Source organism: Rhinoderma darwinii, chromosome 5 (genome assembly GCF_050947455.1).
Source record: "Rhinoderma darwinii isolate aRhiDar2 chromosome 5, aRhiDar2.hap1, whole genome shotgun sequence".
Taxonomy (NCBI): Eukaryota; Metazoa; Chordata; class Amphibia; order Anura; family Rhinodermatidae; genus Rhinoderma; species Rhinoderma darwinii.
In genome coordinates this window covers 335,995,132-336,022,927 of record NC_134691.1, presented here as the reverse complement: position 1 = coordinate 336,022,927, position 27,796 = coordinate 335,995,132, and the positions used below count along the sequence as shown (strand labels likewise).

The following is a 27,796-nucleotide window of genomic DNA, read 5'->3' as shown; positions in this document are numbered from 1 at the left end:
TAAAACAAGTAACAAACCAGGAAAAAGTCAATTTTCAAGGGATTTATAGGGCAAGTGTAAAAGTCTGTGATACCCAGGGAAAGAATCAACCGGATGGCACAATTCTCCTACAGGACCCTTCTTTCCCACAATTTTGGTTAGGGTTGTAATATTCGGCTGGCCCCAGCACTTAGCTGTCCTAAGTTGGTTCCTTGGATAATGTCTAGTGGAAGTAAAACCAGACATGGAAATGGTTTGTGGATACGGATGCTATGGGAAAGTCAATATTGGAAACGTACCAGTTGTGGTACAACGATGAGCCAGGGAAACGGGATAGTGGTCAACAGGCCAGTAGCTGATAATGGAGGTCGGGCAGAACTGGGTATGCGGTACAGTGGAGAATCCAGAGAGTAATCAGGGAAGACGGGTAACAAGCGGTCAGGTGTAAGCTCTGAATACTAGATAGCAAAGCACTAAACAGGTCACTGAGGCCAGAGAAGTGCTGATTTAAATAGTCCATCCCTTATTTTGATTGGCTGGATGATTATTCGCTCTTATCTGCGTATGGACCACCCCACCATTCCCACCTGCCCTGCAGGCAGTCCTGGGAAGGAGAAGAGACAGTGCTTGAGCGTGGATGGGTAACCTTATCGCAGACAAATTATTGACTTATTATTATATTCTGACTCGTCATTGATCTGTTCAAGTCCGTGAGCTGGTACTTCCACTGATCACAAAAATTAAAGGGCTGTGTTTGATTACTGAGTGTCCTCCCGTTTGGAGATTTCCATCTCAGTTCACTGTCTCCCAACTATAATACATTCGTCAAAACAAGTCACCAGAGTGTTGTGATGTTTTCCAGGTCCAGAGTTAAGAGTGACTACAAAGAGAATCTCTGGCTCTGGGGAATCGCCACGTCCTTACATTACACAAAAAGTCCATATTTATGTTTGATGGGCACGATGTAATGCTTCATTTCTCCTGTGGTGGTGCTGCAGGGGAATTGAACACTTGCTTCTGTTTCTCCCAGATGGTCCCTGTGCTTATTGTAGGGAGACCCTTTTAATAAAAAATTTACAATTTTTAATGACTATCAATCATTGGAGAGAAATAAAATTTGACAAAATTTTACAGTACAAAATGCAATTTAAAAATCTAAAATTTTTAAAATCAATTAATAAAACGACTTCATTTACAGTAAGAGGGTTCTACTTTGCGCAACTTGTCCAAACATAACCATTTCTAGTAACAGAGTTCTGAATTTGGAGCTATACCTGGACATCACAGGCAGATACCATCGACGGTATCCCAACCCACTCTAACTACGAGATGCCCGCCACTCGGTCTGGAATATTCCATATTGTACTATCACCCTATCAACACCACATTTCCACTTCTGTCACCGTACAACCCCGCTACCAACTGCAAAAGTGCAAACTAATCTCTATGTACGTGGTGTTAATTAGAGGTCCTCTCGCTAATTGTGAAGACTAGCTAGTCTAACTAGTCACAATGGGGTTCTGACGCCAAGCTGAATAATTGCCATATTGCACGTCCTGCTGCGCTCAATATTAAGTGAAAATAGCAGTCGATACCTTCTCAGCGCTTGTCCTAAGCGTCTCCACCTTTTTAAATCATTCTAGTTGGTTTGGGGACTTCAGACCTTTATAAATTAACAGCAGGAAAATACCAAAGGTGCCAGATTGCATATTTATTGTCTTTTTTGTGTAATACTTAAATATGTATTATGATGTGACTGACATAAATTAGGCAGATTTCAGAATCCACAGGCTGTGGCTTGTAGGAGACCCCATGCTGTCTGACATTTCATCCTTGTCAAAGATCAAATTATTTTAATTTAGGCTGTAAATTATAAGGAATGAAGACTTCTTTGTGGGAATTCCCTGTGGTAATCTGACTTTTGTTGTTACTGCTGCTTGTCAGTGTGCAAAAAATATAATATGCATGCAAATAAGCCTGGAAAATGTGTACTATCTAATTATCTATCCAGTACATTCCACTTGAAGACAGTGGGAAGTCTGACACACAGTATGTGTTTGATTCATTGAGGCCTGCAGGGTATTTACACAAGATTACTTTTAATTATGAAATTAATATCTTTTTATCTGAAATATATAGAAGTCGGCGAAGGCATGAGAAGAATTTTTATCAAACAATCAAACTATTTTTTTATGCAATAAGTTAAACAAAATTAAACACTAGTTTAACAATTAGGGGTTTAATACTCAGGTTGCTTTACTGCAGGACCAGGAACGGACAATGAACCTTACATTATGGATTTATTGTGATGTTTTGCTCTTATTAGCCATTTTGGTAAATGTCGCAGGGTAGACTTACATAGACAATTGTCCACGGAACAAAATCTACAGTGAGGGTCCCCGCTTTGACAATGCAAGTAATGATAACAAAGATGTTACAACAATGATCCCTAAACTACAGTGTAAAGTCTTTTTTGAAAAAATTTAATGTCACAATTCAAAATGGAGCAGAAATGTCATATTCTCAGAGAGAAGCTTTCTACTGGGCTAATAGTCATCCCCTGCTAATTATAACTACCATAATACTACCCCTACAGTATGTACAAGAATTTACCTGCTATAATACTGCTCATATATTCAAGAATATAAGTACTATAATACTGCTCCTATGTGCAAGACTATAACTACTATAATACTGCCCCTATGTGCAAGAATATAACTACTATAATACTGCCCCCTATATACAAGAATATAAGTACTATAATACTGGCCCTATATACAAGAATATAACTACTATAATACTGCTCCCTATATACAAGAATATAACTACTATAATACTGCCCCCTATATACAAGAATATAACTACTATAATACTGCCCCTATATACAAGAATATAACTACTATAATGCTGCTCCTATATACAAGAATATAACTACTAGAATACTGCCCCCTATATACAAGAATATAACTACTATAATACTGCCCCCTATATACAAGAATATAACTACTATAATACTGGCCCTATATACAAGAATATAACTACTATAATACTGCTCCCTATATACAAGAATATAACTACTATAATACTGCCCCCTATATACAAGAATATAACTACTATAATACTGCCTCCTATATACAAGAATATAACTACTATGATACTGCCCCCTATATACAGGAATATAACTACTATAATACTGCTCCTATATACAAGAATATAACTACTATAATATTGCCCCTATATACAAGAATATAACTACAATAACACTGCCCCCTATATACAATAATATAACTACTATAATACTGCCCCTATATACAAGAATATAACTACTATTATACTGCCCCTATATACAAGAATATAACTACTATAATACTGCTCCTATATACAAGAATATAACTACTATAATACTGCCCCCTATGTACAAGAATATAACTACTATAATACTGCCTCCTATATACTAGAATATAACTACTATAATACTGCCTCCTATATACAAGAATATAACTACTATAATACTGCCTCCTATATACAAGAATATAACTACTATGATACTGCCCCCTATGTACAAGAATATAACTACTATAATATTGCTCCTATATATACAAGAATATAACTACTATAATACTGCTCCTATATACAAGAATATAACTACTATAATACTGCTCCTATATACAAGAATATAACTACTATAATACTGCTCCTATATACAAGAATATAACTACTATAATACTGCCCCTATATACAAGAATATAACTACTATAATACTGCCCCTATATACAAGAATATAACTACTATAATACTGCTCCTATATACAAGAATATAACTACTATAATACTGCTCCTATATACAAGAATATAACTGCTATAATACTGCCCCTATATACAAGAATATATCTACTATAATACTGCCCCTATATACAAGAATATAACTACTATAATACTGCTCCTATATACAAGAATATAATTACTATAATACTGCCCCTATATACAAGAATATAACTACTATAATACTGCCCCTATATACAAGAATATAACTAATATAATACTGCCTCCTATATACAAGAATATAACTGCTATAATACTGCCTCCTATATACAAGAATATAACGACTATAATACTGCCCCTATATACAATAATATAACTACTATAATACTGCCCCCTATATTCAAGAATATAAGTACTATAATACTGCTCCTATGTGCAAGAATATAACTACTATAATACTGCCCCTATGTGCAAGAATATAACTACTATAATACTGCCCCCTATATACAAGAATATAACTACTATAATACTGGCCCTATATACAAGAATATGACTACTATAACACTGCTCTCTATATACAAGAATATAACTACTATAATACTGCCCCTATATACAAGAATATAACTACTATAATACTGCCCCTATATACAAGAATATAACTACTATAATACTGCTCCTATGTACAAGAATGTAACTACTATGACACTGCCCCCTATGTACAAGAATATAACTACTATAATACTGCCTCCTATATACTAGAATATAACTACTATGATACTGCCCCCTATGTACAAGAATATAACTACTATAATATTGCTCCTATATATACAAGAATATAACTACTATAATACTGCTCCTATATAAAAGAATATAACTACTATAATACTGCTCCTATATACAAGAATATAACTACTATAATACTGCTCCTATATACAAGAATATAACTACTATAATACTGCCCCTATATACAAGAATATAGCTACTATAATACTGCCCCTATATACAAGAATATAACTACTATAATACTGCCCCCTATATACAAGAATATAACTACTATAATACTGCTCCTATATACAAGAATATAACTACTATAATACTGCCCCTATATACAAGAATATATCTACTATAATGCCCCTATATACAAGAATATAACTACTATAATACTGCTCCTATATACAAGAATATAATTACTATAATACTGCCCCTATATACAAGAATATAACTACTATAATACTGCCCCTATATACAAGAATATAACTACTATAATACTGCCCCCTATATACAAGAATATAACTACTATAATACTGCTCCTATATACAAGAATATAACTACTATAATACTGCCCCTATATACAAGAATATAACTACTATAATACTGCCTCCTATATACAAGAATATAACTGCTATAATACTGCCTCCTATATACAAGAATATAACGACTATAATACTGCCCCTATATACAATAATATAACTACTATAATACTGCTCCTATATACAAGAATATAACTACTATAATACTGCCCCTATATACAAGAATATAACTACTATAATACTGCCCCCTATATACAAGAATATAACTACTATAATACTGCCCCTATATACAAGAATATAACTACTATAATACTGCCCCTATATACAAGAATATAACTACTATAATACTGCCCCTATATACAAGAATATAACTACTATAATACTGCCCCTATATACAAGAATACAACTACTATAATACTGCCCCTATATACAAGAATATAACTACTATAATACTGCCTCCTATATACAAGAATATAACGACTATAATACTGCCCCTATATACAATAATATAACTACTATAATACTGCTCCTATATACAAGAATATAACTACTATAATACTGCCCCTATATACAAGAATATAACTACTATAATACTGCCCCCTATATACAAGAATATAACTGCTATAATACTGCCCCTATATACAAGAATATAACTACTATAATACTGCCCCTATATACAAGAATATAACTACTATAATACTGCCCCTATATACAAGAATATAACTACTATAATACTGCCCCTATATACAAGAATATAACTACTATAATACTGCTCCTATATACAAGAATATAACTACTATAATACTGCCCCTATATACAAGAATATAACTACTATAATACTGCCCCTATATACAAGAATATAACTACTATAATACTGCCCCCTATATACAAGAATATAACTACTATAATACTGCCCCCTATATACAAGAATATAACTACTATAATACTGCCTCCTATATACAAGAATATAACTACTATAATACTGCTCCTATATAGAAGAATATAACTATTATAATACTATCCCCTATATACAAGAATATAACTACTATAATACTGCCTCCTATATACAAGAATATAACTACTATAATACTGCCCCCTATATACAAGGATATAACTACTATAATACTGCCCCCTATATACAAGAATATAACTACTATAATACTGCCCCCTATATACAAGAATATAACTACTATAATACTGCCCCCTATATACAAGAATATAACTACTATAATACTGCCCCCTATATACAAGAATATAACTACTATAATACTGCTCCAATATACAAGAATATAACTACTATAATACTGCCCCTATATACAAGAATATAACTACTATAATACTGCCCCCTATATACAAGAATATAACTACTATAATACTGCCCCTATATACAAGAATATAACTACTATAATACTGCCCCTATATACAAGAATATAACTACTATAATACTGCCCCCAATTTAAAAGAAAAAAAAATTAGGACAATACTTTATGGCACTGCCTAGTAGACAAAAATGTCTCAGCTCAGAATATGACACGTAATACAGGAACATATAGCATCCCTTATGTTCTGGGTTGGGTGACGTTTATTGTACTGTATTCTTTGTAAAAGCATAAAAAATAATAATTCTAAAGAGAATACAGTCAGAAATATGGCAGCATGCGGCAACTTTTTGATTTATGGAAGTTATTAAAAAAAACCTTGTGACTACTTCATTAGAATGCATTACTACCGTATTTTTGGGATCCGTGTCATACAAATATTTACCAGTCCTGGTATCTCTTGTCTGAATATAAGAAGGTGTTTTTCTTGACAGTAGTGCTGTTAGTTTACATAGGACTTGGGCACTACATTAAGTTTGTAACATACGCCCCTAAAGTAGCATGTGTGTTTTTTTTGCTTATATACTTTGTTCGATTTTAAATGCTTTGTGGGGGGTAAGAGAGGGAAACATGTCTGTGAGTTGTGGTATTTCTGAGTTTTTTTGGCCACCTACACAGATATTGCACTAGGTGGCAACCAATAATGATGATATCGGTTGTTTGTCGATTAATATGGGTAGGGCTTATCCACAAACCCTAAATTCTCATAAGTGTTTTTTTTTTGTTATACGGATTTTCAGTACACATCCCGCATCCTCTGTCCTACTCTTCTAAATCCTTTGTAGGTATCACAGTAATGATTCACACTTGTTATCGTATGGTAACTCTATAAAACCTTTAGGTTTAACTGAGCTGTATTACGGTGCTGACAGAAGTTTATGGGTCCTTACTCTACCTCCATACAGTTTGTCTCCGATTTCAGACTGAGTTTTTTTCAGTCAAATTCCGTCTGAATCCATCCAAAAAAAAATTGTGGCATGTTCCATCCGATATCGTATTACAGTGGTATTCATAAAATTGCTTTCAAGGAGGACTCCTTAATACGGAGCCATATGGAGGAACCATATATTTGCACCTGGAGTGCCCATGGAGTGCCTGTAGATACATGGTGCCCCATTTAGGCTCTGCCCGGTGCACAAGGCCTAGTTGTGCCAGCTCTTGAGTCCTTCTATTCATGGAGTATCTTAGGAGAACCAGTTATAGAGGTCATACGTGGACGGGGAGTATTGCAGTGAATTTTGGAGACCTGAGGGCACAGAATATGGTAGTAAGACGAGATTATCATCGGTAAGTAATGCTACACCAATGACTACTGTGATCTTTGGTGGCCTCTTGGAAGACATCTTTAAAATCAAGCTTCATGTTTTAAACTTCTACAGTAAAGGAAAGACTTATATGTGATGAAGAGCTGAAGGGTCACTGGAAGCTCGCCCATTAATGTAGAGAGATCCTGAATGTACAGTTGTCCTCTTAGGAGCTGAGTGCCCTGTAAGTCACCCGAGTCTCAGCTACTGTATAAACATGGGGAGTAAATGAGCACTGAGGTGTGAAGTCAGCGCTGAACATATTTATATAGATGTAATTTGCTTCTGAGAATAAGACCTTCATTAAGGTTTTACAGAGGTCGTTAATATTTAGATGCACTCGGCAGATTTCACGCATGTTTATAGGGAGTTTTGAAGTTTGGCTTGGAAAATAACAAGTACAGTGTCTAACATCTTAGACCGTCTTCTATCTAACGCCAAAGTCTATCCATTGATATTTTTACCTCTGAAACTTTTTTAAAAGTAAAACATGAAGTGTTAAGGCGCCCATACACATGTGATTAAAGTTGGCCGAACTTCTAGTGGTTCACGTGGGAGGGGAGCCCCTGCCAGGGGGATCGGGCAACGTCTTATACCCTCTTACCATTGAAAGAAACATGCATGTTTGGCCGAGTATATATGTTAAAGGTGGAATTGGGTAGAAGAAACTTCTCATTCTGCCGACTATCTATAGTGTATGGGCACCTTAAGTAAATAAAATGTAATTATTCCCATGTTATATGATACAGACATTGTGTAAAACTGGTTTTGCTAAATCCCTATTTTATTCTGCATGTCACTCCCATCATGCCTCAGTAATGGTTTCATATTCTCTTTACCTGGGAGGAGTTTTGTTCATTTGCTCATTGTCGCCCCCTAATGCACATTGTGTGAGTCGACAAGAGGAGTTGGGGAAGGGAAATGACAACTACTTTGATTATGTTTGTGGCTCAGAAAAGTGGTTGTCACTTACTCCAGACTATTCTGTCCCATGCTGAGTCCCATAAAGTAATGACAGCCATATAATAGTGTTTATTGGGCCAACCAAATATCTATGCAGAAAGTTTTAAGCCATACTCCAATACCAATGTTTCAACCACATATCACTATCCATATAGTATTATCAGATCGAACAGTATCCATATAAAACAACTCACTCTGTATGTGCCCATAAAATAAGTTTTTCTTTAAAAAATTCCAAGATAATATCATTCTTATCAGTGATGATATAACAGTGCCTAGTGGTGATATAACAAGTACAGCCACATTCCCTTATGACAGTACCGGTCCCTTACCATAAACTATCACCGCACATGTCTTAATGGCCATTTAAAATGGCCAGTCATAATGTGCAAATAATAGTACTAAAAAAAAATTGTTCAATAGTGTCATGTACAGAGCCTATATAACTGTACCATCCATAATGCAAACCTTAGTTCTGATATGAAAGCACTAGCATAGTGCCCAAGTAACAGTAGCATCCATAGTGTCTATATAACAGTATTGGTCACAGTTCCCAAAGTACTAGTGTCAAGTACAGAACCTATAGTACCATCCATAGTGCAAACCTTAGTGTTGATATAATAGTACTATCATAGTGCCCAAGTAAGAGTATCATCCATAGTGTCTATATTACTGTATTAGTCATAGTCCCCACATAAGTGTCAACTGCAGAACCAATGACGCTGTGACATAAGCCCGGCACGGGTGTTCGATGCCGGCTAGAGCAGGTGTCGGACTGTCTAAAGACAGCCGGGCACCTGCTCTAGCGGGCGGGATCGAAATTAGCATAAATACCACCCGTTTAACCCCTAAGATGCTGAGGTCAACTAGCGACCACAGCATCTAAGTGGTTTTAAAGGGAAGGGATAATGTCTCGAAAAGCTTCAGCATACATTCTTGAAATTGCGCCTTGAGAAAGACCCATCCTTGGGTCGAAACGTCGCTATGTTGTGGTGGAATGAAAGGCTTTTTAGTGAATGCCTATTAGTCCCTGCCAAAGGCATAATATACTGCAGTACATAATGATCACATAGTAATGTACCATAGTGGTTTCATAAGATTTATAATAAATCCCAAGTAAAAAATATGAAAAACCCACTTTTTCTCCCTACAAACTGCTTCATTATGGAAAAACAAAAAAATCAAAAAAGCTACATATAATTGTTATTAACATCTCCGTAACGACCCGACCTATAGAACTACCACGTTATTTAGCCCCCATGGTGGACGCTGTAATATATAAAAAGGAAAAAAAGCGATAGAAAGCGATCAAAAAGTCATATGTATTCTAAAATGGTACCAATGAAAACTACAAGTCATACCGCAAAAAATAACCCCTCATACAGCTCAGTCAACCGAAAAATAAAAAGTTATGGAATATGGCAACAAAAAAAAACCAAATACTTTTTTTTTTTTAAAGTGTTTTTATTGTGCAAAAGTAATAAAATGAAAAAATATATAATTTGGTAACGCTGTAATTGGAAAGACCCATAGAATAAAGTTATTGTGTTATTTATACCACGTGTAAATGGCGTAATTTAAGACGCAAAATAGCATGGTGAAATATCTGGGTTTTTTTTTTTCCATTCCCTCACAATTAAAAGTTATTAAAAGTGAATCAATAAATGATATGTACTCCAAAATGGTCCAATTAAAAAAGAAAACTTGTCCCACAAAAAACAAGTCCTCATACAGCTGTGTCGACGGAAAAATAAAACAACTTATAGCTCTTTGAATCCGACGACAAAAAAAACGGGAAACATTGCTTGGTCATTAGGGCCGAAAATAGGCTGTTCACTAAAGGGTTAATAGTACCATCCCTACTGCAAACCTTAGTGCTGAGTTAATAGTACTACTCAAAGTGTCCAAGTCCCCACATAATAGCCTTAGTCAAAGTGTCCACATAATAGTGTCAATGACAGGCAGAATAATCTCTTCTACAGTGCCCATATAATGCCCACATAATAGTGCCAGTTAAAGTGCCATACCACTGTGTGCCTTATGCTCCTATGATGCTCCCACCGGGGACAGGAAGTCGTATAGGAGCAGCCAATAATAGGCTTCTCACATGTAACTTCCTGTTCCAGGACTGATTTCTATGACCATTGTAGAAATGAGAGGATGAGACTGCCGCCCCCTACAGCCTTACGTGTGTTCAGTAAGACAGAGTCATGGTGTGCCCTTTCCCAGACTCCCCTGGTTTCCAGCTCGTCTACTACCCTATCTAGACCTGCCTATAATATTGAGCCCATTGGGATTGGTTTCCTACTTCTAAACTCCCCCTATGGGTAAGAATACGTTTACATTTACCGTTTCCCTATTTTTGGGGCCAGTTCACATCAATCTATTACCGATGATTCATATTTACAGAGGAAGGACATTGACGTTAATCACTGGTTGGAGAACTTGGCGTTTCCACTCCAAACCTTCATACGTCTGATTTATGGTATATGTATATTTACCTATTCCCTCCTGAGCTTCATGCTATAACGCAGGACAGTAAGGAACTGAAAGGCTTTAGTGCTTCATGCAGAACAGACATTGATCATCTATATATTTTATTTATGTTACTGCCCTGGTGCCGATCACGCTTTCAACTATTATCAACAATACTAATGTGATGGAGGATGGAGGAAGTAGTTGTCTTTCCTCGCTCAACAGAACGTTTTGTTGGTCATTTCCTTAAATGCATTTCTAATTACGTGAATTCTTCCCGGAGCTTTGATTACTGTGATTAGGAGTCTATATATAACCTGGTATCTGCTCAGGTGTAGGACCATTCATTATAGATCAAGCTTGCTGGTATCTATATACTTAAAGGGCCAATGTGGTAATGAGCGCGCCGCACTGGAAGCGATGTATTTTCTTCACTTCCTTTATTATTTCACTACAACACTTGAGATTGGTTCTGATGGGCTCCATTAGGACCTCTAAATTTAGTGCATTGTTCAGTTGCTCCTCTTGCTGTAAAACAATGCCGCTTTGACCACTTTTCATGTCATTAAAGGAGTTGTCTGGATTAAAAACAGACTTTCAAAAGCCCTATTAGGGAATCATGAGGTAATTGAGGGGGGTCCTTTGTACAGGATCCTCATGTTTAGCCAGAGTGGTGAGTAGTTAACAGAGTCCCTCTGGAGCACTTTAATGGGCACCATGTAATTCTTCATTTCCCCTGTGGTGGCACTGCAGGGCAATTATATCCTCCACAGATCACAGTTGATTGCTGGGGATCACAGGAGCAGGACACCCCGTGATCACCTTACTGTCAGTAGACCCCTCTAACAAAAGTAATTGTGCAAAGGGGACAACCCCTTAAAAGATAACTTGAAGGCTCCACTAAGATGCTATTCACGAGTGAGGGTATGTTCACACGCTTAACAAAAAATGGCTGTAAAATTAGGAGCAGTTTTAAAGGGAAAAAAGCCTCTGATTTTCAGCCATTTTTTACGCGGATTTTGATGGGTTTTTTACGGCCATTTTTAGAGCTGTTTTTCAATTGAGACAATGAAAAACGGCTCAAGTAGTGACATGCACTTCTTCTTTTTTACATACGCCGCATAAAAAAAACGCCCCGTGGAAACGAAATGCCGTTTTTCCCATTGAAATCAATGGGCAGATGTTTGGAGGCGTTCAGCCCCCATAATTGCAGCCATTTTTCGGGGCATTTACTGCCTGAAAAGCGGCTGAAAATAGGCTGTGTGAACATACCCTAACACTTCTCCCAACTTAAGAGGGTGAACTGAGTATGTCATTGACCTTCTAGGCCTCCTAACCTGTTATACCTTGTAAAACGATTGGAAAACCAGCAGAATTTCCTAATTTATTAGTAGGTAATATTCTAGGAGCCTTATTGGTCTCCCATCTTGTGTGTGATTTTAGTGACATTGTGGAAGTAGACAAAGACATAGACACAGAGAGCCTCTGTGCAACAACAGTATATAAGCCCCTTGCTCTCCAAAATCTCATCATATAGTACCCTTCCTTATGTCTTTCTAACAATCTACAAGTGTAGATCACATCTAGTACATCTAATAGACAATAGGAAGCTTCTTTAAGGTTGAGAGTGGGCCCCTATAACTACCTGGCCCCCGTGTAACTGCATCGGTTGCGTGTACGGTATTTCCGCCCCTCCTGCTCGAGTAAATTGTAAATGGTAAGTTTGGTATATATATATATATATATATATATAGGTAACTATGGAACCCATGTTGCACAAGTTAATGTTGGCACTGTAGATGCGTTCTTACTATTGCCATGCTCAACAAGAGGGTAACAGATTTAATAAGGGAGCATTTTTGCTTTGGGGGTATTTTTTTCTGGAAAGAAAAAAAAAGACAAATACATTTTCCAACAAGAAGCCTCTTACAAATTTCCTGAAATTCTAATATTACATTTATGTTCCTTACAGTGTGATGGCATTCAGATGGATCTCGGAAATATCTCTCTTGAAGGAATTGCTATTCTCAACATCCCAAGCATGCACGGTGGTTCAAATCTCTGGGGAGAGACCAAAAAAAGAAGAATTAATCGAAAAATTGAAAAGAAGACTCCGGAAAAGAGAAACACTGTGACTGATGTAAAAGAGCTCAAATTTTCAGTACAAGGTGCAGTACATCTTACATATTACTTTAACAAGTGCAATGTTCTAATACTTTCATCAAAACAGTAGCTTTTAATGTACTGAATTGGACAGGGACATACAGTAGTCTCGAGCGGTTGATCTTGTTAACCTGTTCTATACATCCTGTGATGCTCTCCGTCCTAGAGGTAACTGGAGAAAAAACCCTATCAGCTTACGAAATTCAACTATAGGACTCCCGTAACTTTGTCTGGGTCTTGATACTTTGCTAATCCTTTGACTTTGATTCTCTGAGGTTAAGTTCTCTAAATAAATGTAGTTTGGACCGAGGTGGGAAAAGTCAATGGAGCATTGCTGGGGGCAACATAAAAACTTGTAGTCCTCTAGACAAGGTTGATAACAGTTGTTCATAGTTGGAGACAGAAATTGTGGTCAGGCAAGCTCAGGTCTGCAGAAGATCCGAAACCCAAAACACTCTACCAAGGGGTGACACAAGAGAGTAGGGCCAGGTTAATCCAAGTCAGAATCCAAAAAGTCAGCAAGTAGTTTAGAACCAACAGGGAACTCTAGATACAGGGTAGGAATTTATCTAATGATCGGCATCAGTGGCCAGGCTTATAAGATGATCCGGGCATGGGACAAGGTAAGTTCCCTATAGGTCCTTCCCAAAGTTCTTGATAGCATCATAATGTCCTGCCCATCCTACCCTATGATGAAACTGAAAGCCTTAAAATCACGAGCATCTCATCAATCAGACATTGGTGCCACCATGAAAATGTATGATCGTAAATGATCATCGCGTACTATGGATCTGTAAAATGTTTAATTCGTTTAAATACTGTATATACGCACATGACTAATATCCATTAGGATCTACAGTTACAGTTGTAAAAAAAAGGATGGTGTTTTTTAATCGGCATTTTAATTATTTGTACATTTTCCCCAAAATTTACTTACAAACTACATAACAAAGTTGGGTAGATTTACACAGAGACACAATAGTTACTTAAAGTCTTAAAAAAAATTGAAGATTGAGAGGGACTGAAGGTATCTTCATCAAAAGGGACCAAGTGGGTTCATACTTGAGCTAAAAGAGGTTCTGCGTAAAATAACATTGATAGGATAGGCTATTAATGTGTGACCGGTAATGGCTTGACCTCCAGTACCCCCCAATGATCAGCAGAAGATGTGGTACTCTAGCAGTACCTGACACATCATCATCCCTGTACTTTCTGCTTAGTAGGGTTTTTTAAGTTTAAGGCCCTCTCCAATCACACATTGATGGGCCATCATTATTATTTCCTAAAATCCCTGTAAGGAAATATTTCAGGTCTACCTACTTCACGCTACTTATTATCCACCTTCATCAACATCTCATCGGTGCTATATTCTGTGGAATTCTTATAAGGATCCATCCCACCAGTAGATCGATCCCCAGCCACAAATAAAACGAGTATTATCATCAGTCAGTAATGGCGGTCACCCATAATCCAGAGGCGTGGCTAGGTTTTCCAGCACCCGGGGCAAATATTCAGTTTGGCGCCCCCCCCCCACCTCTCCTTCCCCCTCGCCGTGTTTGTTTTCTCTACCAATCGACGTGTCATTTCTTTTCCACATTTCTTTTTATGTAACGCGAGCATAAAAACATTTGTACATTTTACAAGCAATATGGTTCTATACACAACACCAGAACCAAGCTCGGTACATATATACAGCACCAGCACAAATACAGCTCAATTTAGTGCGACCCCTGCCGTATAGGTTTGTACGGCGTAAAACTACAGCTCCCAGCATAGCCCGAACAATGGTAAGGATATGCTGGGAGATGCTGTTTCACAAAAAATAAATCATATCATAATCATACCACCCATCATCTCGCTGCAGATCACACAGTGACTACATTACTGATTAGAGGCAGAATAAACATTTACATTAAGTGACTCACCGGTGACGTCTCAGATTCTAGTTATTTTTCTCAATCCGATCCAGACCTCTATGACGACTTCTCCTGGGGACAGACCATTTCTGCAGTTTGCCGCTCACATGTCTTCAGCTTCTCACTTTTCCAACATTTCTGCACCTATAAATAAAGATAAAGTTCTCATTATACCACACACTACGCCCCTAAATATAATAGCACCATACACTGCACCTCTAATTATAATAGCACCATACACCGTGTCCCACACACACCGTGACCCCTGTAGATAGTGCCCCCATATAGCCCACCCCTGTATATAGTGCTCCACTAGATAGTCCACCCCTGTATATAGTGCTCCACAGATAGCCCACCCCTGTATATACTATATACAGGGGTGGGCTATCTGTGGAGCACTATATACAGGGGTGGACTATATGTACAGGGGGGCTATATATAGGGGTGGGCTATATCTACAGGGGGGCTATATACAGGGGTGGGCTATATCTACAGGGGGGCTATATACAGGGGTGGGCGATCTATGGAGCACTATATACAGGGGTGGCCTATATCTACAGGGGGACTATATCTACAGGGGTGGGCTATATCTACAGGGGTGGGCTATATCTACAGGGGTGGGCTATCTGTGGAGCACTATATACAGGGGTGGACTATATGTACAGGGGGGGCTATATATAGGGGTGGGCTATATCTACAGGGGGGCTATATACAGGGGTGGGCTATATCTACAGGGGGCTATATACAGGGGTGGGCGATCTATGGGGCACTATATACAGGGGTGGGCTATATCTACAGGGGGACTATATACAGGGGTGGGCTATATCTACAGCGGGGCTATATACAGGGGTGGGCTATATCTACAGGGGGCTATATACAGGGGTGGGCGATCTATGGGGCACTATATACAGGGGTGGGCTATATCTACAGGGGGACTATATCTACAGGGGTGGGCTATATCTACAGGGGGTCTATATCTACAGGGGTGGGCTATATCTACAGGGGTGGGCTATATCTACATGGGTGGGCTATATACAGGGGTGGGCTATATCTACAGGGGTGGGCTATATCTACAAGGGTGGGCTATATACAGGGGTGGGCTATAGCTACAGGGGTGGGCTATATCTACAGAGGGGCTATATACAGGGGTGGGCGATCTATGGAGCACTATATACAGGGGTGGGCTATATCTACAGTGGGGCTATATACTATATAGCCCCCCTTGGAGCTATAGCCCACCCCTGTATATGGTGCTCCATAGATAGCCCACCCCAGTATATAGCCCCCCCTGTAGAGACACCCCCCGTAGATAAAGCCCCCCGCGTGTAGATAAAGCCCCCCCGTGTAGACAAAGCCCCCCCCCCCCCCGCAGATGAAGTCCCGCCCGTGTAGACAAAGTCCCCCCTCCGTAGATAAAGCACACCCCCGTGTAGACAAAGTCCCCCCATAGATAAAGGCCCCCCAGTGTAGACAAAGTCCCCCCCCCCCCGTAGATACAGCCACAGACTTTTATTACAATTAAAAAAAAGAAAAATTCAAACTCACCTTAATCCCGCTCCCACGCCGTCCGGCAGCCATGGAGACCTGCTCTCTTCTGCGCAGGTCTCCTGGGGCTTGAACGCAGCTTCTATGAAAGGCGCTGATTGGCTGGGCAGGATGACTTTCCCTGTCACTCAGCGCCTTTCATCGACGGAAGATTCACTGATGCAAAAGCGCTGAATAGCCGGGCACGGAACGTCCTATAGACACAGGTACAATTATAGTGCAGAAGGAGGTGGCGCTGGCGCCCCCCTCTAAGTTGCGCCTGGGGCACATGCCTCGCCTGCCCCCACTAGCTACGCCCCTGCATAATCGTTATGTCTATGGTAAGAAAACAATCCAATCGTCCGGTCACATTTCAATCAGGCGTAATATTTCCAGTGATGAGGACAAATTCTTCTTGTAAAAAAGGAATTCCCATTTTTGCTAATATTGTGACATGATGGGGGCATACCAGAAGCATATTTGGGGGTGGAGGGATCTCTTAATCTAACGTCGGGTATTAAACCCCAAATTAAATTGTCTAATCCCATACTTCTATTAATGTTTACAGTTTAACCCCTCAATAAAAAATATCACATTGTCACGGTCAGGGCTCAGGACAGGGGCGTAGAGCACTATTAGATTTGACTAGGACTAAACCGGGGGGGGGCGGAGTCAGAGGGATTTTGCAATCTCCACCCTAATCTTCATCCTAACCACTTCCTGCATACTGTAGTTCCCGCAGAATTCTGTACATGCACATAATTCACGAGTGTGGCCACACGCCTGCAGGAACCTTCAAGATTGGAGAAAGCTCATATTCATTTCTGAAGCACCACAATCAGTGCCGATCACTGTGCAAATGAAGAAAGGGGGTTCCCTTTGTCCTGTCCCTGTCGCTAGGACTGACTAGGAAATCATAACTCCCCTGGGCCTAATAAAGGCCCCCACACTCAACTTGACCCATACAATAAAGTTTTGCCGTCTAATAGTTTTAATGGTGAACACCACAGGTGAAAAAAAAAGACAATTGCGTAATTGATTTTTTTGTGCATTCCTCTATACAAAAAGGAATCTCATAAATGAAACGCCACCATATATTTACCCAAAAATTATGTTTAAAAAAATATGACTCAACCAGCAAACATAAGGCATCAAATAGCTACTTAGCCCTAAAAATAAAAAAAGTTATGGCTCTCGGTACACAGTGAGGCAAAAACGGATAAATGATCTGCACTCTGACAGCCAAAATGACCCGCGTCCCTAATGGGTTAAAATTACCCTCATGGAAGTATGGACTTTGCGCAGGAAATTTCCGGAGTAATGCTCAATAGCAACTGCTTGCAGATGTTATTTCTGAGGCGAAGTAACAGTCGATAAATTGTGGTCATGCAAATTCGAGGCCAGTCCTGACCTCGAATTTCAGAGATAGTCCTTATTCACACGAAACAGTGAAAATGGACGTGTGCTGGCCGTCACACGGCTGCATAAAAATCTATGTATTTCTATGGGGCTATTCACACGGCCATTTTTTTTTTAATGGACCATGTGAACGGCCCGTTAAAAAATAGGACATGTCCTGTTTTTGCCCATTTTCACAGATCCCTTAGAAGACTCAAATCTATGAGGGATCTGTGAAAACCGGCCCCGCATGGATGCAAATCAGCCGTGAACAATGACCGATTTGACACACGTTCATGTGAATTAAGGGCCGGTGCAGCGAGCGCCAATCAACGCGACATCGTTGATCGGCGCTCGTTTGCTCCTGTCACAAGGAGCTATGGATGGGGACGAGCTGTCATTACTCCAATCGCTCGTCCCCATACATTATTATCATGTCGGCAGCGCGTCTCCCTGTTTACACACCAAGATGTGCTGCCGACAACGATAATATTTTACTTTTTAAAACGATGCGATCAGCAGATGATCGAGCATTTGCTCGTTCATCTGCTGATCGCTGCCCTGTTTTAACGGGGCAATTATCAGCAACGAGCGTTATACGAACGCTCTTCTGCACGATAATCGCCCAGCGTAAAACCCCCTTAAGGCCTAAATGAAACATGATAAGACAGACACAGGTCAGGACAGGCAACGATCCCGAGGAGTGGGACAAGTAGAGAGCACCTGCAGTCGCAAAGGTATACACTGTGGCCGGTTTCCCGTTATACCAATGCACACATTTCAATGGTTTTCCAGACTCTTCCATTTGATTTATTCCAAAATTATCCATCAAACCCATTCTAATGTTTCTTTTTGTAGATTTTTTTTTATTAACCCTTATAAATACATACTGTTTTTCTTATTTATATCTAATTTTTTTATTTTTAATCGTAAATCAGGGTATTTGTGTTCTTCACTGAGGTCCAAGGGTCAACAGGGAATTATCTCTTCATTGTTTTATGAAAGAAAGAGCTGATTACTGGTGATCCTATTCTATGCGGTAAGATGATAGTAAAAAGTAACGTTTGATTGCCTTTTGGAAAGACGGAGCAATATGAGACTTTGCCAAACATTTCTATTTTAGTCTAGTGTCCCAACCACCCATTTTAATAGAAGGTTTTTCTATTCTTATTGTTAATTTATTTATTTTTATCAACATTAGTTTGTGTTGTGTATGGGTCTTCATGCAGCCCTATAGATCTTGAGTCTACATAATTCCAGCTATAATATATGTGATTATTACTTACCTTTTCCCTTAATTGCTTCTCCCCATTCCAGTAATGGGTCCCTACTGGCGGCCGCGGCTCCATCGGTCGGTTGTATAAGATTGCGAGGCAACCTAACTCCCCTCTCCTCGCTCCATCAATGCCATCTGCAGTCAGCCACAGCCCTGCTGATTCTGCCCACGGCCTTCCTTGTTCTGGCCGTAGGTTGCAATGGCAAATGGCGTTTCCTAATAACATTGGTCCTGGTGACCTAAGGCCTTCTGCACCTGACCGTGGTGATTTTTCAGTCCACAAAACCATGGAGCAAAAAACCTTCCGTAGTGCATCCGTGTGTAATCAGTATTCACGGGTCCTCAAAAAAAAAAAAGACAGACTGAAACTGGTCCCAACCCTCTGAATAAAATGACATGTCCTGAGTTTTTGCGGCTCGGACTCGCGGCCCCTACATGGATCCGTGAACATCACAGTTATGTGCATGGGGCCATATAATTGAAAAGGTTTGTGTGCCATCTGCAAAATTGCAGATAGCACATGGACAAAAATCATGGTCGTGTGCATTAAGCCGTAGTGTGGCTCATTATTTTTTACCTTGACTCTGACCCTAACCTTGACCTTGTTACTGGATTCTGTTTCTGTCTTGCTACTCTTGATTTTGACCCATCCTACAACTAAGTCTCCATCCCAACTTCTGGCTTGTTGCATCCTGATCGCTTCCCTGCTGACAACTATGGGCTCCTTTTCATAAATTTGCTACAGTTAATTCAGTGCATTTGCTGCCAATCAGTGACTATTCTAGGGACATCGGCATAGAAATCCAGCTGGGAAAATCTATTCCTCCTTGTGTGGGTCAAGGCTGTAGAATGGGGAGATTCCTTAATACACACCCCAGTCTATAAAGTGGCAAACTAATTGTGGCTTAAGGGATCCAGGCTGTCATTTTACAGATTAGAAAAAGACAAAAAGACAGAGAAGAAGGATCACATGACCTCGGGTGGCAGCCCAGCATGCTTTCCCATAATGCCTTGCAGGCAGCCCTCCCTCTAGCACAGCCAATTGTGAGGGGTATAGATGTAAGTCACTGATGACTCAGTGGATGAAAGTCATATAATTCATTGTAACTATAAACAGCCCAACCAGGAAATATTGCTGCTTTGTAGGGATACAGATCGGAGAGAGAGGACGTCTGACAGAGAGTGAAAGATAGAAAAACACAGACTACAGATAGATTTTGGATTAGTCTCGGTGAGTGCGTTGGGAAGAAAATAGATAGTTAGATTTACAATAATTTGATACAGAGATAGATTTTAGAGAGCGATATGAGTCAGTCAGTGTTAGTGTGTTAGTTAGACAGGCAGCCATTGCTGTGAGTGAGTGCTGTTGCAGCTATACAATTCTTATATTAATTAGTATATCACCAATCTTCAGCATATCATTCACAAATCTTCTTCTGCATGACATTTCAGGGCAATCGGGGCACTTTCGATTTGCGACTATTCGATTTTGACAAAGTCAAATTTGATGGCCGATTCGTTAGAACCGGACCCAAAACTAATTTCAGGAAATTCGCTCAATTCTCTTGATCGACCATCAAGCTCTGAATGGATATATAAGTATAAAATGGATGAAAAGATGAAGAAAAGGAATAGTTTAATCTTTGAGTGTTGCCCAGAGATGACCCTAGAATAGATTTTTTTGTTGACATGTGGATATATAATGGAATATGATATCAGACAAGTCATCTTCTTGTAGGCCTGCATGAGTGAAGGAAGATTTGAATGTTCTTAGCCTTACCACAAGTGCAATTGCCCAGACATTTTGGAAATTATGCTTAATTTAGGAGACATTTAAAGCTTTTCTTTCACGTTACATGATATAATGTGCAAAAAAAGTCAAATAAAAGGGGTCCAATCATTTGTTACATAAATGTCGAGACTGTAATTGTGTCTGGAGAAATACTTTTTGATATCTTCAGAAAATAAAAACATCTCCTACCTTGACTGTTCGAGGAAAAATTGTTCTAGTTTTGAAATATTGTCATTGAGTTAAACGCTGTTGTCACCTTTGTGACAACAATTGAGATGGTTCCCTTAAAAGACTAAAATAGCATTACCCCCTCAAATCTTATGTTCTGTGCAGAATTTGTTTTGGCAAATAAAGACACTAATGCACCTGCAGATCAAATGTTCCCATCAATAGATGACATCTGGATTGAAGACAAAAGCAGTGTGTGTCATTAGACATACTGTAGTAGAGGGCATAACTAAGGCTGACAGCTTTGACTTCCAGAGCCGCTATCACAGTTTGAAATCATATTTTTTCCGTATCGACTTTAAAATAACTTATTAATTATATGTATATAGACTTGTACTGTAGAATTTACACCAAAACCAGTGTCGAAGGCTGATCCTAGCATGGAAATCACATTTCAGGTAGCACATTTGGTAGGTTCTTCTCACATTTGGTAGGTTCTCCTCACCTTACTTCTTGGCCCATTCATAACCCCAAGTCCCTTGGGTGCTTGATCCAAGAAACAGCTTTTCTCTAAGTCAGGCTATGGGATTAATAAACATTTATACAAGGAGAAAAGTAGATGAACAATGGAAAGTAGAAAAATACAGAGAGGCGTAACTTGAAGCTCCTGGACCCCAATGGGAAATCTGTAACAGGGCCCCACACCTTCTCTGGTGTCTTCTTATGTGGCAGAAACGTCTTTGGGCCTCCTTAAGTACCAGGGATCGGTTGTGAATTCTTTCTTTGCACACCCTCTTGCTACGAGTCTACCAATCACAGGTGACATTAGTATCAATGGTGGAAAATTCATTCCTAGGATATATCTTGAAGGCATTATATATAAAAAGTAAATTTTTGAAAATACATTTTGAGTTTCTTTCAAGATATAACAGAGGTTTTCATTTTCTATACACTTGGAAGAACTTTCTCTTGAGCTCATTATGGGGCCCTGCTGGGATGTGTTCCATATATGAGTAGTCAAAAGTTGTGCATGAGGAACCTGTGGTCCCAAGCGATCAGGCACTCAATAGTAGCTTTAAGGCCCCTTGTAAATCCGGTTTGTGAGATCCAAATGGAGGATTGGATCTCACCACAAGGAAAAAGAAACACATTTTGTAATTTGTAAGGATTTACTTCCTGCAATACTCATGGAAAGAAAGAACCAGATGGCACAATTTACCTATTGCACCCCCCTTTCCCTCCACTATGCGGTCTCCAGGATTTGGATGCCTCTAGCTGGTAAAGTGATTGGTTCCCTGGATAATGTCTCTCAGAAGTGAAACCAGACACAATGGGAATATTTAGCGGTGTAGTCTCTATAGACAACGACAACATGTAAAATCCCTAGAAACATTCAGGGCGGGTAGCATGGAGAGAGATGAGGTGCTGATGTGTAGTCAAGCAGGCCAGTGGTCAACAACAGAGGTCAGGCAGGATCGGGTATGAGGTACTGAGAAGTAAACGTGACCGTAGTCAAACAAGCTGAGGGTTAGGTAACAAAGATCAGGCGGAAGCGGTTATGCGGTATGAGAGAGTAGTCAGGTGACGGTGGTAACGCAGAATCAGAATGCGGTACAGTGGAGAATCTCAAAGAATAGTCAGGATAGCCGTGTCACAACAGTCAATTTTAAGATCAAACATAAGCACAAACTACACTGGTATATCAAATACCTATAATTGGCGCTAAGTCCAGTGCACAGAGACTTTAAATACCGCCTCATTTGGCTAGCAAGGTGGCTATGCGCCCTGCACATGCGCTGCCCAGCGTCCTTGCCAGGCCCCCCGGAAGTCTCAACGGCTTGAAGGATGAAGTGACGGCATTGGAACGCAGACAGGTAAGTATGCTACAGTAACATTTCCTTAGGGATTGTTCCGTAGTGTTAGAAAAAATTTAGTTGTCACAGCCCTGGAGATATATGTGAAGTAGTGGGTGCAGGCCTCAGAGGGACACAATCCAAAGTCCCACAACACATATCCACAGAAAAAATAGAGACGAGGCAGCACTTCCAAAATAAATGGGAATTTATTCACCCACCAGTGCAACGTTTCAGTCCAATTTGACCTTTCTCAAGTCTTGAGAAAGGTCCGATTGGACTCAAACGTCGCACTGGTGGGTGAATAAATTCCCATTTATTTTAGAACTGTTCCCTAGTGTTAAGATCCGATTCTCCTTTAGATGATATAGGGCATACAGTTGAGTGGATGTCCCGAACTGTGGAAGAGGCCTAATACCTATTCATGTGTGTGATATCATTAGAGATTAGCCACTCGATATGTATAAATTAACACTAGTCCGTTTCAAATTTTGTTTCCAATCCGCGCTGACCTTGATATAAATTGGACAAAACTGATTTGCTATATTTTCGATTTGTTTCAATTGACTATCAAATTGGTGAATTGGACATGTCATTGAATTGGGTGGATTAAGGCATTTCTCCGTAGTCAACCGTTAACGAAAAGCTTTCTAGAACTGGAAGAAATGCAGCTCCCTTGCGAAATGCTGTAATTGAAGCAGGGCCCGGGTGGTGGACCATGATTAAGATGCTACAATTAAAAGAACAATACAAAGACATGTAAGAAAGGCTCAATAACAAAAATGACCAACACCTCTACTCCATACCACTGCACTCCACCCGGATACAATCCCTATCACTTGTTCGCTCCTTTTTCATCTTTTCAGCTGAGGACAGCATGAACCTTGGGCCACCATCCCTCTTCCTACTTTGCTAACTTTTTGGTTCCATGGGTAGAAGGTAGACCCTATACACAATCATACCACCTATGGAGAAGGATCATATAGCCGAGATGGGCCCTCATTCTACATGGACCCAATTTATGTATCAAGTATACCAATCAGAATAACATAAAACATGAAATTATAGAAAATCTTGAGGTAGACATATCCCTAGCATCTATTCCCCACTTCAGTTCCTAGTATCCGAAGACGTCTTCCCTATAGTAATCACGGTTGTGGAATCGTTGGTGGAGCATCATCAATATGCCCCATCATCCCTGAGTGACACCTCTGGAAACTCAGCAGTAGGACACTCAGGAGTAGTCACCCACTTTCTGCTGTGCCTGTTGCCAGGTTACAACCAAACTAAAAATGATTCACTAACCAAGAATTCTCTTATTAATAATTGCAATGGACTTTTCCTTCGTTAATCTAAATTTCTTATCTTTGAGTAACTACCTATTCAATTTTAATGAGAATAACTGAATATTTTACCCCCCATGATATGAGAAGAGGACACTTAGAATTGTGTTTTCTCCTGGCAATGGAATTCTGATTTTCTTGTGCCTCGCAGGTCACGTCTTGTAGCTAAGAGTTTCCCATTTCTTTTCTTGGCTCTTGCCCGTACTTCTTGACTTTTCGCTGTAGTACATCGTGGCCGGTGCGTTGCAGGATGTAAATAATACAATATATTTAAATGCATTTGTCTGTCGATGTGTACAGCTGTACTTATGTATCCGCACTCCATAATTGTGTTGATTACTTGACTGAAGCGGTGTTCCTTTAAATGTCAAGAGTCTCTTTCTCGCCGACGACTTCCATTGTCTGCCTGGGATCCTTGGCTTGGCTGCTTTTAGCACTTGATAAATTAGTCATGTTGTACAGTTGTGCTGTTTTGAGACTCTCGTGCCCTGCGTTTGTAAATTGTGGTTAGAGGCTGAAATGTGAGCGTTACAATCTCTTTACTGCGGCCAATTACCGGTAATCATCTAGAAGAAACTTATTTTCCTTTCCTCTTTTCAGATGATGGATTTGAACAGGTATAATGTTGGTATCATATTCAAAACAACGACTTTTTAGTTCACTTTTTCTTTTTTGGTAAGTCGACTGCAGTTGTTGAACTTTCCTAGAAGATGAAATCAGTGGAAAGTGTTCTGATTTCATCTCTCTAAGGCAACTGAGGGAGGAACAGCAGTAAAGAAGGACCATGACCTCCACCACTGATCAGATGAGGATGGCGGGGGGGGGGGGGGTGATCCTATGCCGGGTCAGAATGGGAGAGGACAGAGGTGCCGGGGGAGGAGGTACTGTGACAACCTCTGTTCTGGGCTACAAATATGATTTAAATAGTTGTCATATTATGACCCTTCCCATAATTAGCATATTTCCTATATTTGAATGTGCCCGCTACAAAAATGCATTGAGGTCCCAAATTTTGCACCATAAAATTCGTCCCTTATGCAGTATTTATATGTGACTGCTCATTGTATTCGTGTGCATCGCATTATGGGGGCATGTTCCATAAAATGTAAACTTGCAATTTAGCCATATCTATCTATCTATCTCATATCTATCTATCTATCTATCTATCTATCTATCTATCTATCTATCTATCTATCTATCTATCTATCTATCTATCTATCTATCTATCTATCTATCTGTCTATAGTTCTGGAAAGGGTACCTGAGGCAATGTAGACAGTAGCGTTGGTTTCAGACTGAGATGAGGTTCCGGCAGTAGGCAGGCACCAGGCGGGGTGCAACACAGCAGATGCAGCAGATGGCACACCACGACTCCAACACTTTAAGGCACAGGGGCACGTAACACGAGATACGGGGTACTGAAGGCAGGAATGGAACACTTGGAACTGGGAAACACTAAGGGACTATTTGCAAAGACAGACTAGGATAACACAACAACGCTCAGGCAATGAATGGAAGGGCAGAGCCCTTTTTATAGTCCAGAGGCATTCTGGGCTAATTTGCAGATATTCTGCATGTGTGTGTACTGGCCCTTTAGGGCCGAGCACGTGCGTGCACCCTGCGGGAGCCAGTACCACGATGCGGAAGTGAGTGCAGGTGTCTCCCAGGAAGGAGTTGCCGCCCGGCACTCACTAGTCCATGGCCGCAGCCATCAGGGGTAAGTCAGGACGACGGTCCACGGCCATAGATGTTACACTATCAATCTATCTATCTATCTATCTATCTATCTATCTATCTATCTATCTATCTATCTATCTATCTATCTATCTATCTATCTATCTATCTATCTCCTATCTATCTATCTATCTATCTATCTATCTATCTATCTATCTATCTATCTATCTATCTATCTATCTATCTATCTATCTATCTATCTCCTATCTATCTATCTATCTATCTATCTATCTATCTATCTATCTATCTATCTATCTATCTATCTATCTATCTATCTATCTATCTATCTATCTATCTATCTCATATCTATCTATCTCATATCTATCTATCTATCTATCTATCTATCTATCTATCTATCTATCTATCTATCTATCTATCTATCTATCTATCTATCTATCTATCTATCTATCTGTGTGTGCTTTACACAAAACGGGCATTGACTTGTATGCATTCCTGCATTTTTCCCCACTGTGATAATAGGCTGAATCGCAATAAAGAATATATTTAATGGCTCTTGGTGAGTGCCGTTTCTTTCTACTATGAACATTCAGTATATGGTATTGTCCCTACTTTGATGAGCACCACTCATGTCCTTTTTTGTGAGTCTCATGTCCTGATGTCCAGATTTTGTCATGGATCAGATTGTGGAGTAGTCCCAGTCACTCTTTTACTTTGCTTAAAAAAATCGATATAACTATCTTATATCTATATATCTATCACGGGGCCCGCAGAGGAAGGTGACTATCGCAGGGCCCGCAGAGGAAGGTGACTGTCACGGGGCCAGCAGAGGAAGGTGACTGTGTCGGGGCCAGCAGAGGAATGTGACTGTCACGGGGCCAGCAGAGGAAGGTGACTGTCACGGGGCCAGCAGAGGAATGTAACTGTCACGGGGCCAGCTGAGGACGGTGTGAACCCTCCGTGTTGCCTATAGATTTGGCATTGGACTCAACTGGGGAGCAGTGCCTAAGGGATTGCTAGGTTTTCACCCCTAAGCTCCCTACTGACAAGTAGACTTGGTCACTAGAATACCCAGGTCGCCACTCCCAAAGAAGTCTCTGATGTGAACACACGATATGTCAAAAATAGCAGATGCCGGGTCAGAACTGGCGAAAGTCAGGGCAGGCGGCAGACAGTGGCTCATGGTTAGCTGAGCCAAAGGTCAGGGCAGGTGGCAGATAGTCGTAGCGGAAAGCGGTCAGCGTGTGCATACTAGGAAGAGTCTGAGGACAAGGGGAATAGCGGAGGCGTCTGTGTGCTAAGGAACGGCCTGGGCAGATGAGACGCTGAGGTCCGGTAGGTCTCGGTGGGAACGGAAAGCAACGGCTGGAGACTCGGCAATAATACTATCTATCGTACTGCAGCCAGTTCTCTAACACTATCCACCATTATACTAGAACAATACTCATAGAATCTGTAGATATTAGACAATATGAGGACCGGTAGGTCTCGGCGGGAACGG

General features: G+C 39.9%; 1 protein-coding gene across 1 annotated transcript in view; it reads left to right on the top strand.

Annotated features, from left to right (window-relative positions):
• The window catches only part of DGKB (diacylglycerol kinase beta), a 396,795-nt gene that overhangs the window by 294,124 nt on the left and 74,875 nt on the right, over window positions 1–27,796 (top strand). Inside the window, exon 24 of the mRNA XM_075827771.1 lies at window positions 13,144–13,339. Coding sequence (XP_075683886.1) covers window positions 13,144–13,339 — 196 coding nt within the window. The remainder of the gene's footprint in view (window positions 1–13,143; window positions 13,340–27,796) is intronic.